Source organism: Eupeodes corollae, chromosome 3, assembly GCF_945859685.1.
Source record: "Eupeodes corollae chromosome 3, idEupCoro1.1, whole genome shotgun sequence".
NCBI classification, from domain to species: domain Eukaryota; kingdom Metazoa; phylum Arthropoda; class Insecta; order Diptera; family Syrphidae; genus Eupeodes; species Eupeodes corollae.
This window is the reverse complement of record NC_079149.1, coordinates 137,935,467-137,948,340: the sequence shown is the minus strand read 5'-3', so window position 1 is coordinate 137,948,340 and position 12,874 is coordinate 137,935,467. Positions and strand designations below refer to the sequence as shown.

Genomic DNA, 12,874 nt, shown 5'->3' with positions numbered 1-12,874 from the left:
GAAATCATATTAAAATTTCACCATAGCAACAAGGAATTGTGACAATTATATTCTGAAATTTTTCAATCGAATTAAATTGAATCAGCGTACGAGGACGGAAAGTCGGTGATAGTCAATTTGACTATCAAAAATTTAATAGTCAACTATACCGATTCCACACCAGTTTGGCTATTCTTGACGTTTTATATTTTTAAAACAGCTTAAACATACATAGGCTCCGTCGTGTTTATTTTTAGACTGCAGCTCTAGTTTTAAGATAGGTTTAAATTGTCTATGAATAACATAAACTGAAGTTTAGTTTAGCAAAGACAAAATCAGAACTTATGAAAAATTATCAATATGGCCCATTGACGTTAAACTAATTTCATCTCATAAAAAATATTGTTTTCAATATTCTATACAATTTAGAAAAAAATATAATTGACAGTTTCTTTTAAAATATAAAAATCTTAAAAGAACATTACTAAAAGTAGGTAAAAAAATTATTTTCAACTCAAAAATCGTTTAAAAAATCAAAGATATGTATTGTGTTCGACATTCAGCAATTTTTATAAAAATCCGACAGTCAGTGGTCAGTTTCTTTCATAAAATTAAAGTCTACAAAAAAAAATAGCACGCAAATTGATAAAAATTGATGTTCGATTCTCAATGTCTCGTGAATATATAAAGGTATTGACTTCACATTATTTATCTAACACAGAACATTGTAAAACCTATTTTGTTAAAGTTTAAAGCAAGACAAATCGACAGTTGGGGTCGCATCCCACCCTCTTTTTTTTGTTTGTTTGTAATAAGTCAGCTTTTCATTTAGGAAACTTCAAAAAGAATACTGTCAAAATATGTATTGCTTTCGCAGATCAGGATTTTACACGAATTTAGGGGTGTTTATTTTTTCTAAAAATTTGCAAGACTCAAAAAACATTCTTCGCTGTATAATTGTTTTGTGTTATCGATGATAAAATCAAAATGTGCAAAAAGGACTTTAAAAATTAAAAGAATCCAAACAGTCTGTTAAGAAATAGTTCTAATATTTTAAAATTTAAAAATTTTCTTCCAAAAAAAGTTTGTCTTCAAAAATTTAAATCCCATTTTAAAAATTTAAAAACCTTGATTTGTTATTTTTTTGTTTTTAGAATCGTTAGATCGGCGTTTTTTTTTGTTTCTTAATAACATGTTTGGTATACAGTTATTTAGTGCTTATAAATATTGTATTTGTTTTAAATTTGTATTTCTTTAAGAATGTTTTGAACCGTTTTTGAGATACTGAATTTTGGAAATAAATACTTGTTTTGGAAACAAAAAAAGAATTTGATATTGTTAATACTTTCTTCAGAAAAAAAAATTAAAATGGGTTCATTAGTTAGTGAAAAAATTGTATAACAAAATAATGGTGTGTACTCTTCTGGAGCGCCCAGTTGAACAAAAAATTGTATTGAAAATTTAATTTAAATCTATAGGACAGCTTTTTAAACAAATCTAACTTCACATTTTTACCAAAAATTTGTATTGATACTACTGTTGTTTTGGGTCTTTAAAAAATAAAAAAACACCTAACGCGAATTTGCTTGAAACGATAACTTCCAAATTTGAAATCGGTCGTCTCAATGGCTTCCGAAAGACAGACCCACTTTTTTCAACTTCTCTACATTCGTAATATCATGTTTGATTAAAATCTTGAGTTTACATCTTAGCAAAATCAAATAATAAAAACAAAACTATAATTAAATTACTTATGAAAATTTTCGTTGCAAATGTTTTGAATTCAAACACATTTTATCCTACAGACAAAATTTTATCGCGCCTCAAATTTTTCGAAAAAAAAACAACTGAGTTCAAATATCTTGAGAATGTATAAAGACATTGACATTGAACTTATTTCATCACTTAAAAAACAATGTTGTTAAAATTTGGGGAAGTTTCCAAAGAAGTGTATTACAAAATTTTGTGTTCAAATGTAAAAACTTACAACACTAAATTTGTTCAACTTCCTTGGCTTAGTACAGTTTTTATTTGGTAATCTGATAAAAAATAAACTAAATACATCTTTAAAAAATTACTTTTATTCTTTTTTACAATATATACATAATTTTATTTTAATCCTTCTTCGACTTTCCACTCTTACAAAGAGCAATACAGAATTTAATAATTTTCTTATTAATCCAAACTATAAATAATATTACAACTAATAAAAATGCATAAATATCTAAACAATTATAACTTATTGCTGACATGTTCGATGATTCGTTTATAGCCAAAGCAAGTCCCTTATTTTGAATCACATGTTCGACCCACCAAATGGCAAGGCTAAGAGGTGTCTGTGGACGATTGTTGAAGGAGTAGGCAATGATCTTAGCGTTCTTTTGCATTCTATAAACCAAAAGAAATTATAGTAATATAAATTAACAACAAACAAAAATAATATAATGTAATAATTTTGTAACTTACTCTGGACTTAAGGCTTTCTTGATAGCCTTGACAATATTCTCTTCACTCATATCCTTGTATCTCAAAATTGTTCCAATCTGACGTTTCTTTATCGCCTCTGAATTGAGAAATTGATCACCATAGATTGGTGTAACAACCATTGGTACTCCACAATGACAAGATTCCGATGTTCCAAGTAAGCCTCCATGCGTTAAAAATACCTTGACGTTTGGATGACAAAGAATTTCTCTCTGTGGCATCCATTGACGTAGATAAACATTCTTCGGACGATTTAGAAGGGTTTCATTGGACCATTTCATCAGAATAGTTTCTTCGAACTGTGACAAAGCTCTTAGCAAAGCCTCTCTGCGATCTAGGGACAGTGTTTCAGGACGAATCATTGAACCCCAACTGATGTAGATAACACCTTTGTGTGATGCATCCAGTAAAGCTTTGAGATCCTAAAAAAATAACACAAAATCTAAATGAAATAATAGTCTCAAAATATTGATATTTTGTAAAAGGCATTGTAACAACTTTTAAAATCTTTTTTTTTTTTTAGCGTGATTGAAATCACAAAATGTGATCCTAATTAATAAAAGAAATTGATTTAATGTTGTGTCTTGTTTTGAGCCATTCTGGCCTAAAAATACTCATAGTTTTGTTTAAATCCGTTTCATGGCATACGAAGCGTATGTGGAATATTTATTTTTCGTATATATAGATAATTTTATTATTATTTTATTAACTAGACATAATTTCAAAAATATGGTAATGAAATAAAAAAAAACTCTTTAATTGTCTGGTTTTAAAAAAATTCCGAAGTTAAAATAAAAACTTGCAATAAAATTCCGACCTGCTTAATATCCTACTAAAGTATACCTGTGTATAACAATCACATAAATATTGAGTGGAATTTAACTAATTTAAACTAAAATAGTTTATGCAAATAAGGTTGCACTTACTGGATCAATTGGAGAAGGTGCTTGAATTTGTAATCCACCGATCTCAACTATTCCCGGAGCATAGGGTACTGATCCCGTTAATGAATAATGCTGATTTATCAGCATAGCATTAGTATTCAGCACTAGTTCCTCGATTGGGGGAATAGAGTCTCCCAAGTACTTTCTAATCATCTCATTTGTAGCCTTTTGCGTAATTTGACTAAAGACAATAACAAAAAGTAATTAAATATTATTTCCTTGTTTATCTATTTAAAAAACAAAAATAAAAACAAAAACCGTTTAACTGATGCACTATCTATAGATACTTACTCGTATAAGAAATTCATAGCATAGTAATGGAAAAAATTATTCAAGCGTTGAAAGAACGTCATTTCGTCAGTATGTGGTAGGAAATTAACAGGCATAAAAGATGGAATGAACGGGCTTCCCATTCGTTTATAATGCCACGGCATTATAGCGCAGCTACTCAAGGCCACGACAGGTGCTTGCAGCACATGTGCGATAGCCATCATGCAGTCGTTGCTAAATTGCTCGATAAGCACTACGTCATAGTGTTCCTTTTTGGCGAGGAGTTCTTTGATGGCTTTTGAATTGAAGGCCGCTTCGCATCCTTCCAGGCCCCATCCATTGATCATAAAGAATGTAGGCACCTTGAAGTCAATTAAGTCTTGTTCGTTTTCAAAGATCTAAAAATGGAATTTAATTACTTATTATATTTTAAATGCATCACTATGCAAATACCTTTGAAGATAAATGCTTCCTCTTTGAAGCATACACACACTAGGTATAGGTACATACCTTTAAGTCAATATTATTGGCAATAATTGGCATTCCAGTAAGTTCAACATCCGTATAGTTGGCAATGGGTTCTTTATTTGGAAAATAACTTATGACGGTCATATCATGGCCAGCTAGAGCCAGTCCTCTGAATAATGGACGAAAAAAGTCAAAGTGACTTTTGCCGGGATGTGGAACAAGTGCAAGTATCTTGGATCCATATGTCAAAGAGATCGTGCAATGGAGCAAGGCCACGATCAATGTTGTAGTTTCGACTTTCATAATGTGTATGTTTTTGTGTTGTGTATTTCGTTTTTTCTGCAAGATCGTTAGAGATTAACTTAAATTGGCTTATAAGAACACTTTGGTTATAAAGACATAAGAGTTGTCAAGCATAGATCAGTTAGTTTATATGGTTAGAATTGAAACAAGTTATTTTGTTTGGTGGAAAAACTAAAGGCCATGTAGTGAGGCATTTACGTTTTTTTCTTTTTTGGGTTTGGCAGTTTTAACTTGACAAAAGAGCGAAACGTTTTTACGATTGCTTTAAAATATTTTGTGTTTTATTTGAAATCGTGACTCGTTAAGTTCACACATTCAAAAAGAACAAATTATGTTTAAAAAATAAAAAATGTGGTTAATATGATTGATTTATTAAGAAAATAAAGTAAAGGCCTTAAGTTAATACATTAAGGATATAAAGCTTAAAGGTTAAAATGAAAAAGTGTGAATTGTTAGATATGAGAACAGAAAAGGTATTCAAATATTAGCCGTTTAATTTCTTTACTCAATTTTGGTAATTTGGTCATTTCAATGTGACTGATTTTTTAATGAAAATTGTTCTAGTAAGATACGACGAACAAATCTTGAAATGAGGAAAAGTAGAAATTTTGTGGTGTTTCAAAAATTGAGTACAAAGTCTTATGAGGCTGAAAGGTCTCTTGACTTCATAGAACGCCAAAGGTTAACGAAACCTGTTTTTTCGTCATTATCTTCATTTTTATAGATCCAGGTTATACAAATTTTGGAAAAATCTTCAAGCTTACAATTTGCTACTAATTAAAAGCTTACTCATTTAAAATCAAAAATTACTCTTTCCCACTAAATCAATTTTGTCACTATTCATTATTTAATCTCAAAACATTTATGAGCGGTGCGTGCTCTTTACCCTATCCTCAAAACCTTCATGTTAACACCTTTGCGGCTAAAGAAATGGCTAAGATGATCGCGAAAAAGGTTTTATACAAACTTAGGTAATCTACGACTAAATACATAGTTTCTAAAGTTAATAAACTCCTGAAAATTGCTGAAAAATACATTCTTGCATTTTACTTCTAACTTAACACTTTTAGTTTCTGTTTAATTTTTTGACAAAATTAATTTTTGATTAAAATAAGATTGCGAGTATAATTTGTAGTGAGAAATGTAAGCTGTCAAACTTTTGAGTCAATAAAACGTTATAAATAAAATATTTAAATCTATTTTAAAGTGGAGGCCTGCTAAAAAACTTTCAACTGCAAACAAAAACTCTTTTTTCAGGGATATATGGAAAAACGATTTTCAATTAAAAAAAGAAAGAATTATGAATGTATTTTTTTTGTTTATATTCATTGATAAATGTTGATTTTTCTCACCTAATGAATAAAAAATTTAAAAACAAAATGAGATAGACATTAAATTTTGTGCATTGTGTTTACTCTGGAAATCGTATACAATTGTAATTTATTTTCAGAATTGATGTTGACAATATTTACATAACCCATCTAAAATACAACGAATTGAATAAAAATTAAATTGTATGACACAAAAAATATACTATGTAGATTTATGTACATATCGATATGTATACATGAAATGTAGGTAAATAAAATTGAAAAACTATTTATGGATTATATTTGTTTTTCTTCATTTCTGATTGAATAAACAAAAAAGAAATGTAGGTTATGTAGAATGAGTTTTTAGTACTTCAACATAGAAAAAAAATGTAAAAACAGAATATAAATAAAATTAAAGTTACTCATTCTTTTATTAAAATAGTACATGAAGCTTTTGAAGTTCACATGCAACGCATTTTGCATAACTAGAGATGGACAGACGGATATGAAATGAATTTCAAAAATTCTCATAAAACCTTTCTAATTAAACACTAAACAACTGGGTTTTGTTTCGATCAAAATTTTGTGTGCATAGGAGTTTGAGCATAACATTTAATTGTCCATTGAAAATCTTTTAACATTTTTATCTGAAAATTTTGTTCAAGCAACGAAAATGGATAAAAAGTTAAGTTTTACAGAAAAACAAAGATTAAACGTTTCTATACTTTTTGTAGTTACTGAATTCTAATATATAAAATTCTCCTGTCACAGTGTTAGTTGCCATACTCCTCCGAAACGACTTAAACAATTTCAATGAAATTTTGCAAATACATTCGGTAAGTCTGAGAAAAGGTTTTTATTTATATTTTATATTCCTAAGTACTATGGTTGAATTGCATCAACATCGTTCACGGTGCAACTATCTTACGATAGAATTCAGTGACTTTATGTACAATAACTAAAAGTAAGTATGAGTGTTCAAATGCTTCAAGATCTGTCTGCTAAGAAATTCTTAAACAACTGTGCGATATAGGCGACGGAAAAGTTAATACAGATGAAACTGGATACATAAAATTACCGGCCGATTTCTGCACGATAGATTCACAAGATGCTCTCATTGAATGGATATTTCCCGATGTACACACAGACAATATACAAATCATGAGTGGCCGACAGAAAGAGCAATTTTAGCAGCAAAAAATGTGGATGTCAACGAATTAAATCTCAAGATACAACATTTGTTGCCAGGAGACTTGGTGTCATACAAATCTATTGATACTGTTTGTGTTGCTACCGAAGCTGTAAATTCAACTGAGTTTTTGAGCTCATCGGATTTACCAGGCATACCACCGCATAATTTAAAACTTAAGGTTGGATCCCCAGAAATTTTGTTTCGTAATTTGAACCCACCACGGTTGTGCAACGGAACGCGATTACTAATTACAAAATTATTGAAAAATGCAATCGAAACCATAATTCTATATAGCAAATTTCGAGGTGAAAATATATTTTTACTGCGAAAAATAAAGTTAAATTATTTATTTGTAGCTAAATATTCCTTAGAAATTTTGTATATGACAAAGCTACGTTTGTCGGGTCAGCTAGTATATATATAAAGTTTTTAATATTTTGAATACGTTTATTGGTGGAATTAATTTTCTGTTGCTCCCGAAGGGAGTGCAAAGTATCTACTATTAATAAAACCATAATATGGTGGTATTAATTTAGAATACAATGGATAAAACTAATATAAATGATATGTTATAGTTATCATTTAAAGCAATATCCGTAAAGTAACTATCTATTTTCATAATTCAATATATTATGGAGCGATACTTAAAGTAATTGTCACAGACAGCAAATAAGCTTTGACCGCGACCGACTCATAAATAATAATTAAATTTGCAAACAGATATTGATTGATTTTACACTAAAGATAAAGTAGTTGGTAAAAACTTCCTTTTCGTCGCTTTTAATTTAAAGAAAATATGTGTATCATAGGTATAGGGTGTTTTTCAGCTGCATGAAAAGTTTTGAGAGTTGTTGTCTATAGTTTGACAGTTGAGAATATCAAACGGTGTTAACATTTTTGTTCAGTTAGGTTTGACAATTAATTATGATTCCTTTAATGTCAGAACAACTTTTCCAAATTGAAGGAATTCATACAAAATTTGAATAACTAAAACTGTTACCGAAGTGCACAGAACATTTCGTGACCTTTACAGTGGTGACTCTCATTTCTGCGAGTAATAATTCTTGAAGTAATAAACAATTAGACTTTTCGAAAGGTCTATTAAACTCGAAGCTGATGAACATACATATACCGAAAGTCGTATTTAAAAACATAAATGAAAATTAAAAATTCCAACAATATGTATGATTAAATTTCTGAATATATTACCAGAATGAAGTCCACACAAAAATTAAATAAAACCCAAACTCCATTTGAATGCTATATTTAACATTTCTTGAAATTATGAATACCAATTTCATATTTGTAGGTGTTTTTCATATTAACTTAAAAATTGTAAACGTACAAAAGACTGAAACAACCCTTTCAAATTACGTTAAATTATTTCTGTTCAATTTCGAGTGTCAAAATGTTATGAATATATCGTAGAAAATATATGTATTTATGTGCATAGCGTGATTCCCAACGAGTATTTAATTATTACTCATTTGTATATATCTATCTATGTCTAAAAAACGTCAGTGACTTATCACTTATAGTTCAATCTATAGTTTATTTTTTGCTATACCTATTATCTGAATACAAATTATTCTAAGATCGTAATTTTGTGTATTAAGAAAAACAATTGAACTCAAGTTGGTAATCATTAATTATTTTCATAATGATTAATGGGTACGAACCTATAACTTAGGATTACGATGAATCGATGGCATAGTAATTTTTGTAATTTGTATAGCTGATATTTTGTGGGAAAATTTGAATATAATAAACAATTACCGGAAGAAAATTTTGGTGTGAAGAATAAGTTGTAACTCATTTCACTGTTCCTATTTTGCTTTAGTTTGGAAAGTGTTAAGTTTATAAAACTTATTTACATATATTAAAAAAGAAAATTTAAACAAATAAATAATGAATTATTAATGACAAACAAATTTTTGACTTATTAAAGAAATTAAGTCTTTTTTACATTTTACATTACATTAGTTAATTGGCATTTTTTATTTTAATATTTAATTTTTTCATCAATAAATGGGCCTTAAGGAAATCTTAGACACGAAAACTAGTATTATAGACTAAATTAATTCTTTTCAATAAAAGGTTGTTTTTTAATAATAAATAAAATACACGAATGTTTAAAAATATTTCCTGTATTTTTAATTTAAAAATGTACCACCAAAAAAATCTTAATTTTTCCAAATTTTTATTTGAAAACTATTAGAGTTTTTTTTAATTTATTTTTATAAATAAAAATTTTCAGATTTATTTGAACAATATTTTTTTAGTATTCAATTATTTAGAGCTTGTTAATATACTTTTCATGTTTGAATTTCGTAAAAAAATAACGACCTGTTTTTGAAATATCAAATCTAAAAAAATGTTTTTTTTTTTTTATTGAAAGAAGCCCAAAAAGAAGCCTTAACTAAGACAAACATTTTTAGAGTAAATTTAAACAAATCTATTTTGTTGTTTTTGAGAAAATTATAATTTTCGATTTTTGATCAACAAATTTGAATGGAATCTGAAAATACGCTTAACGCGAATCAAAACATTAATTTCCACATTTAAAGTCAATCGATCCAATGCTTTGGGGCAGTAGGTCTTTTCATGCCAAATTCTTACAGTGTTAAATCACAAGATATCAATACCAAATTGTGCAACTCTATAAAAACAAACCCAGTCCGGAAACTTTTTCATACAATCTCCAAAGAATGAATTGTGACTGCAAAGCTTTCAACATTTTTGAAGTGAATTTTACAAATTAATTTCAATGACTTGTTGAAGTAATGGCTCAGGTTTTTACGTGTCAAAACTCAAAAAACAAATGTCCAGATAATGATTGTATTCAAAATAAAACATTGAAAAATGTATTAATTTTTGACTACACGAAATATGTATCAACTGAAATCGTTTATAAAAATAAAGTAAAAAATGCTTTCCATTTCTGTGTCATCATCATATTTCTATTTCCTCTAGAAGTCTGTTCTTAAAATATTATATTATATCATTCATATTTAAAAATTTTCATTTGTTAAAGAAACTCCTGGGTGGAATAAGCCACTCTTAATGAACTTAAAATTTTGAATATTTGATATCCATTGGGGAATATATCAAAAAAAAAAAAAAATTATTTGTATTATAATGTTTTAGTTTTAATTATTTTGTTCTTATAGAATTTAACAGCCCCAAGCTTTTTTACCTGAAGAATTATTGAAAAAATATTTTTAATAAGTTTGTTTTTATATTATTTAGTTAAAACTAAGTTTCCGCACAAAAAGGTAGAAAATTACAATTTTGTTATTCAGAGTTCGTCTTTCTTTCTCCTCAAAACTGTTTCCTCAAAATAGTTTTTGTATTTTAAATTTATTCTTTTTAAACGTAATTGAAAAAAAAACTTAAGAATGTAACTTTTTGAGCAGGGGATTTAAAAAAAACTGTCTGTTTATTAATTAACGTTCGTGTTTTTATCAATTAACATTAATCAAAAACTTCTCATTTTTATAATTCTACCCTCGTGCTCTAACTTAAAACTTCTTATAAAATAATGTTGAATTTTGTTAATATTTGAAATATAGCTTCCTTCTTTTATGTTCATGATTTATAACTAATTGAACGACAAGCAAAGTAATATAAACAATTAATTCACATTTAAGTCACGATTTGTTCGTCCTTTAAGTTACAACTATGTTACTACTTTCCTATATTAGGCATGGATACTCTATAAAAAGTGTTTTATTTCCTTTGTAAAAGTTTCACATTAACTTATCTTACAACACTCTCAAAGTCTCTGAATGCATGAATAAATTAAAGTGAAAGGGGGTTTGAAATGTCGCCACTCGTCACACTTGTTAATATATGAAATATGAAAAACAACTTGATTAACTTATTATATATCTTTATGCTTAGATAAGTTGGGTAGCTACATATGTATCTACGCAAAAGTAAAACCACTAATTCAAATTAAGTTCAACGGCATTCTGAACAGAACTCAATACCGCATTAAATTGCGCTTAATAGACATAACCACTGAATTCACATAATTCATCCAATATGGAACGCAAAAATAAATTAAGTTACAAAAAAGATCAGTTCACCATTGTTCAATAGGTTTTAAGTTTCTGCCGCTTCGAAGCCGCCGGTTTTTTTTTCTTCGCGACGTTTTCGCACTCCGCATATCATAAACACCGTCGCGTCGTCGTCGTCGTATTCGCAGTAGGTACATTAAAGTTCAATATCTGCCCACATCGTGCTTTGTCCGTTCAGCACTCAATCTAAAATTATCAAATCGTCGATTGTTCTGCAATTAAATACAATTATAACTTCAACAACTCTCCACTTCAAACTCAACAACGGGTAACTCGAATGCAATTTGAGGCAAACCCATTTATATCGATTAACGATATTTCGTCGCGATAACAAAACATTTGAACATAAAACCCGCCTGTCTAACTATTCGGTTCTCACGACCAAAATTGCAAAAATAAGTTGCACCACAAACCATTTCAATCCTTCTTTGATATGCAATTGTTTCGATTTCGTTCTACAAATAGAAAACCTTAAATGGCTTTGTTGTAAAAAAAAATAAAATAAAAATATCAGATACACAATATTATATTAATCTTCGGACGGAACGGTTAAGCTCAAGAATTGTGCAGAAGCGAAAGGTTGCAACCTTGCTCTATAAGATTTGGCTTATGTAAATTTTCGCGCGATACTTATTTTTCTTCTTAAAATTGCTCGTGAGTGCATTCGGACACTTGGAATTCAAACACACGAAAATGACTATTGCACAAAGTTTAAATTTATTTCGCTCATTAACAGGCACACTATAATTTAAATTAGGAACAGAGAAAAAATTCAAAAAAATGTTGCGCAATGCCTACAATTTATTTGGCCTTTGATATAGGCTTTACATAGGAATACTTAAATTAAGACCGATCTTTAAAGAAGATACCTTTTAAATGTCTTCTTCTGATAATAACACACCACCGACCGACCTCTCGAACTGATAAGGAAACACTTTTCGTTTATCGTTCGTCTGATTAAAATTATTGTGTTTTAATTTCTTTAGCTGCACCACCACCGGCAGATTACTGCAATCTCATGTCTCTGGCGCTTCAGATCGACTGTGCCTCAGCACTGTGCTGTCGCTGGCTGTGTAGCTGATGATGGTCGCACGTTCTGAAACTATGAATGTTCATTTTTGCCTGCACTCTTTGTAGCACTATTGTTTGTTTTTTTTTTTTGCAAATATAAGGCAGCGATGTTATAGAATTTGTGGCAGGATTTTTCAAGTTTCAGGATTTCTTCTTGATAACACTCAATGAAAAGCCAGAAACAAACATTTTACCTACGGTTAGAAGCTTTAAAAACTGAAAAAAGTGTTCCCCTATTCCGTCCGTATGTCTGCCTGCCCTGGTCCCTACATCTAAAGCCATTGAGTTGATTGACTCGAAAATTGGAAATAAAGCTTTTGAGCTGTTTTAGGCATTTTTTTTCATTTTCAAGACTAAAAATAGCAGTTAAATTTTTTTGAATTTAAAATCCAGTTTTTTTTTTCAAAAATAAACCGATAGATGTTTGCTAAAATTTTGTTCTTTATTTGGCTTGTTTTAAGGTAAAACAAATTATGTTTGTATTGTTTCAGAAGCGTAACTTCCTGTTTTTGTTTTCTCACAAGCTAAGGAACCGTTTTCAAAATTTTTTCTACACAACCTCTAATATTGTTTTAAAAATGTTTGGTGATTAAAAATGTCATTGTTTGTATTTTTGGTTTAAAAGGAATATTTATCATTTTTTTCCAGATTCGGAATCTTGAAAATGGACCATTGTTATGTAACACGTATATTAATAATCTAAATAACTTTAAAATGCAGGAAATATTTTAAACAAAATCTATAAACACATGATCAAGATCGTACTTC

At 29.0% G+C, this 12,874-nt stretch overlaps 1 protein-coding gene across 2 annotated transcripts; it reads right to left on the bottom strand.

The window, feature by feature from the left end:
• Positions 1-2,044: 2,044 nt before the first annotated feature.
• LOC129950293 (UDP-glycosyltransferase UGT5-like) lies at positions 2,045-12,129 on the bottom strand. 2 transcript variants are annotated; one of them, XM_056062188.1, is made up of 6 exons: positions 11,905-12,129; positions 4,188-4,484; positions 3,699-4,075; positions 3,390-3,588; positions 2,446-2,885; positions 2,045-2,367 (listed from the first exon to the last, which is right to left on the bottom strand). In XM_056062188.1, the coding sequence occupies exons 2-6, from the start codon at positions 4,446-4,448 to the stop codon at positions 2,094-2,096; spliced, it is 1,551 nt and encodes a 516-aa protein (XP_055918163.1). In that variant the 5' UTR covers positions 4,449-4,484; positions 11,905-12,129; the 3' UTR covers positions 2,045-2,093. The 2 variants fall into 2 exon arrangements, with proteins under 2 accessions (XP_055918163.1, XP_055918161.1); XM_056062186.1 differs by lacking the exon at positions 11,905-12,129 and adding an exon at positions 11,045-11,413.
• Between the last annotated feature and the right edge of the window lie 745 nt (positions 12,130-12,874).

Bases quoted from the DNA above. Each gene is read 5' to 3' on its own strand.
- LOC129950293 (XM_056062186.1), bottom strand. The intron at 4,076-4,187 runs GTATGTACCTAT...TTCCATTTTTAG, and splicing joins CCAATAATATTGACTTAAAG to ATCTTTGAAAACGAACAAGA. The intron at 2,886-3,389 runs GTAAGTGCAACC...TTATTTTTTTAG, and splicing joins CACCTTCTCCAATTGATCCA to GATCTCAAAGCTTTACTGGA.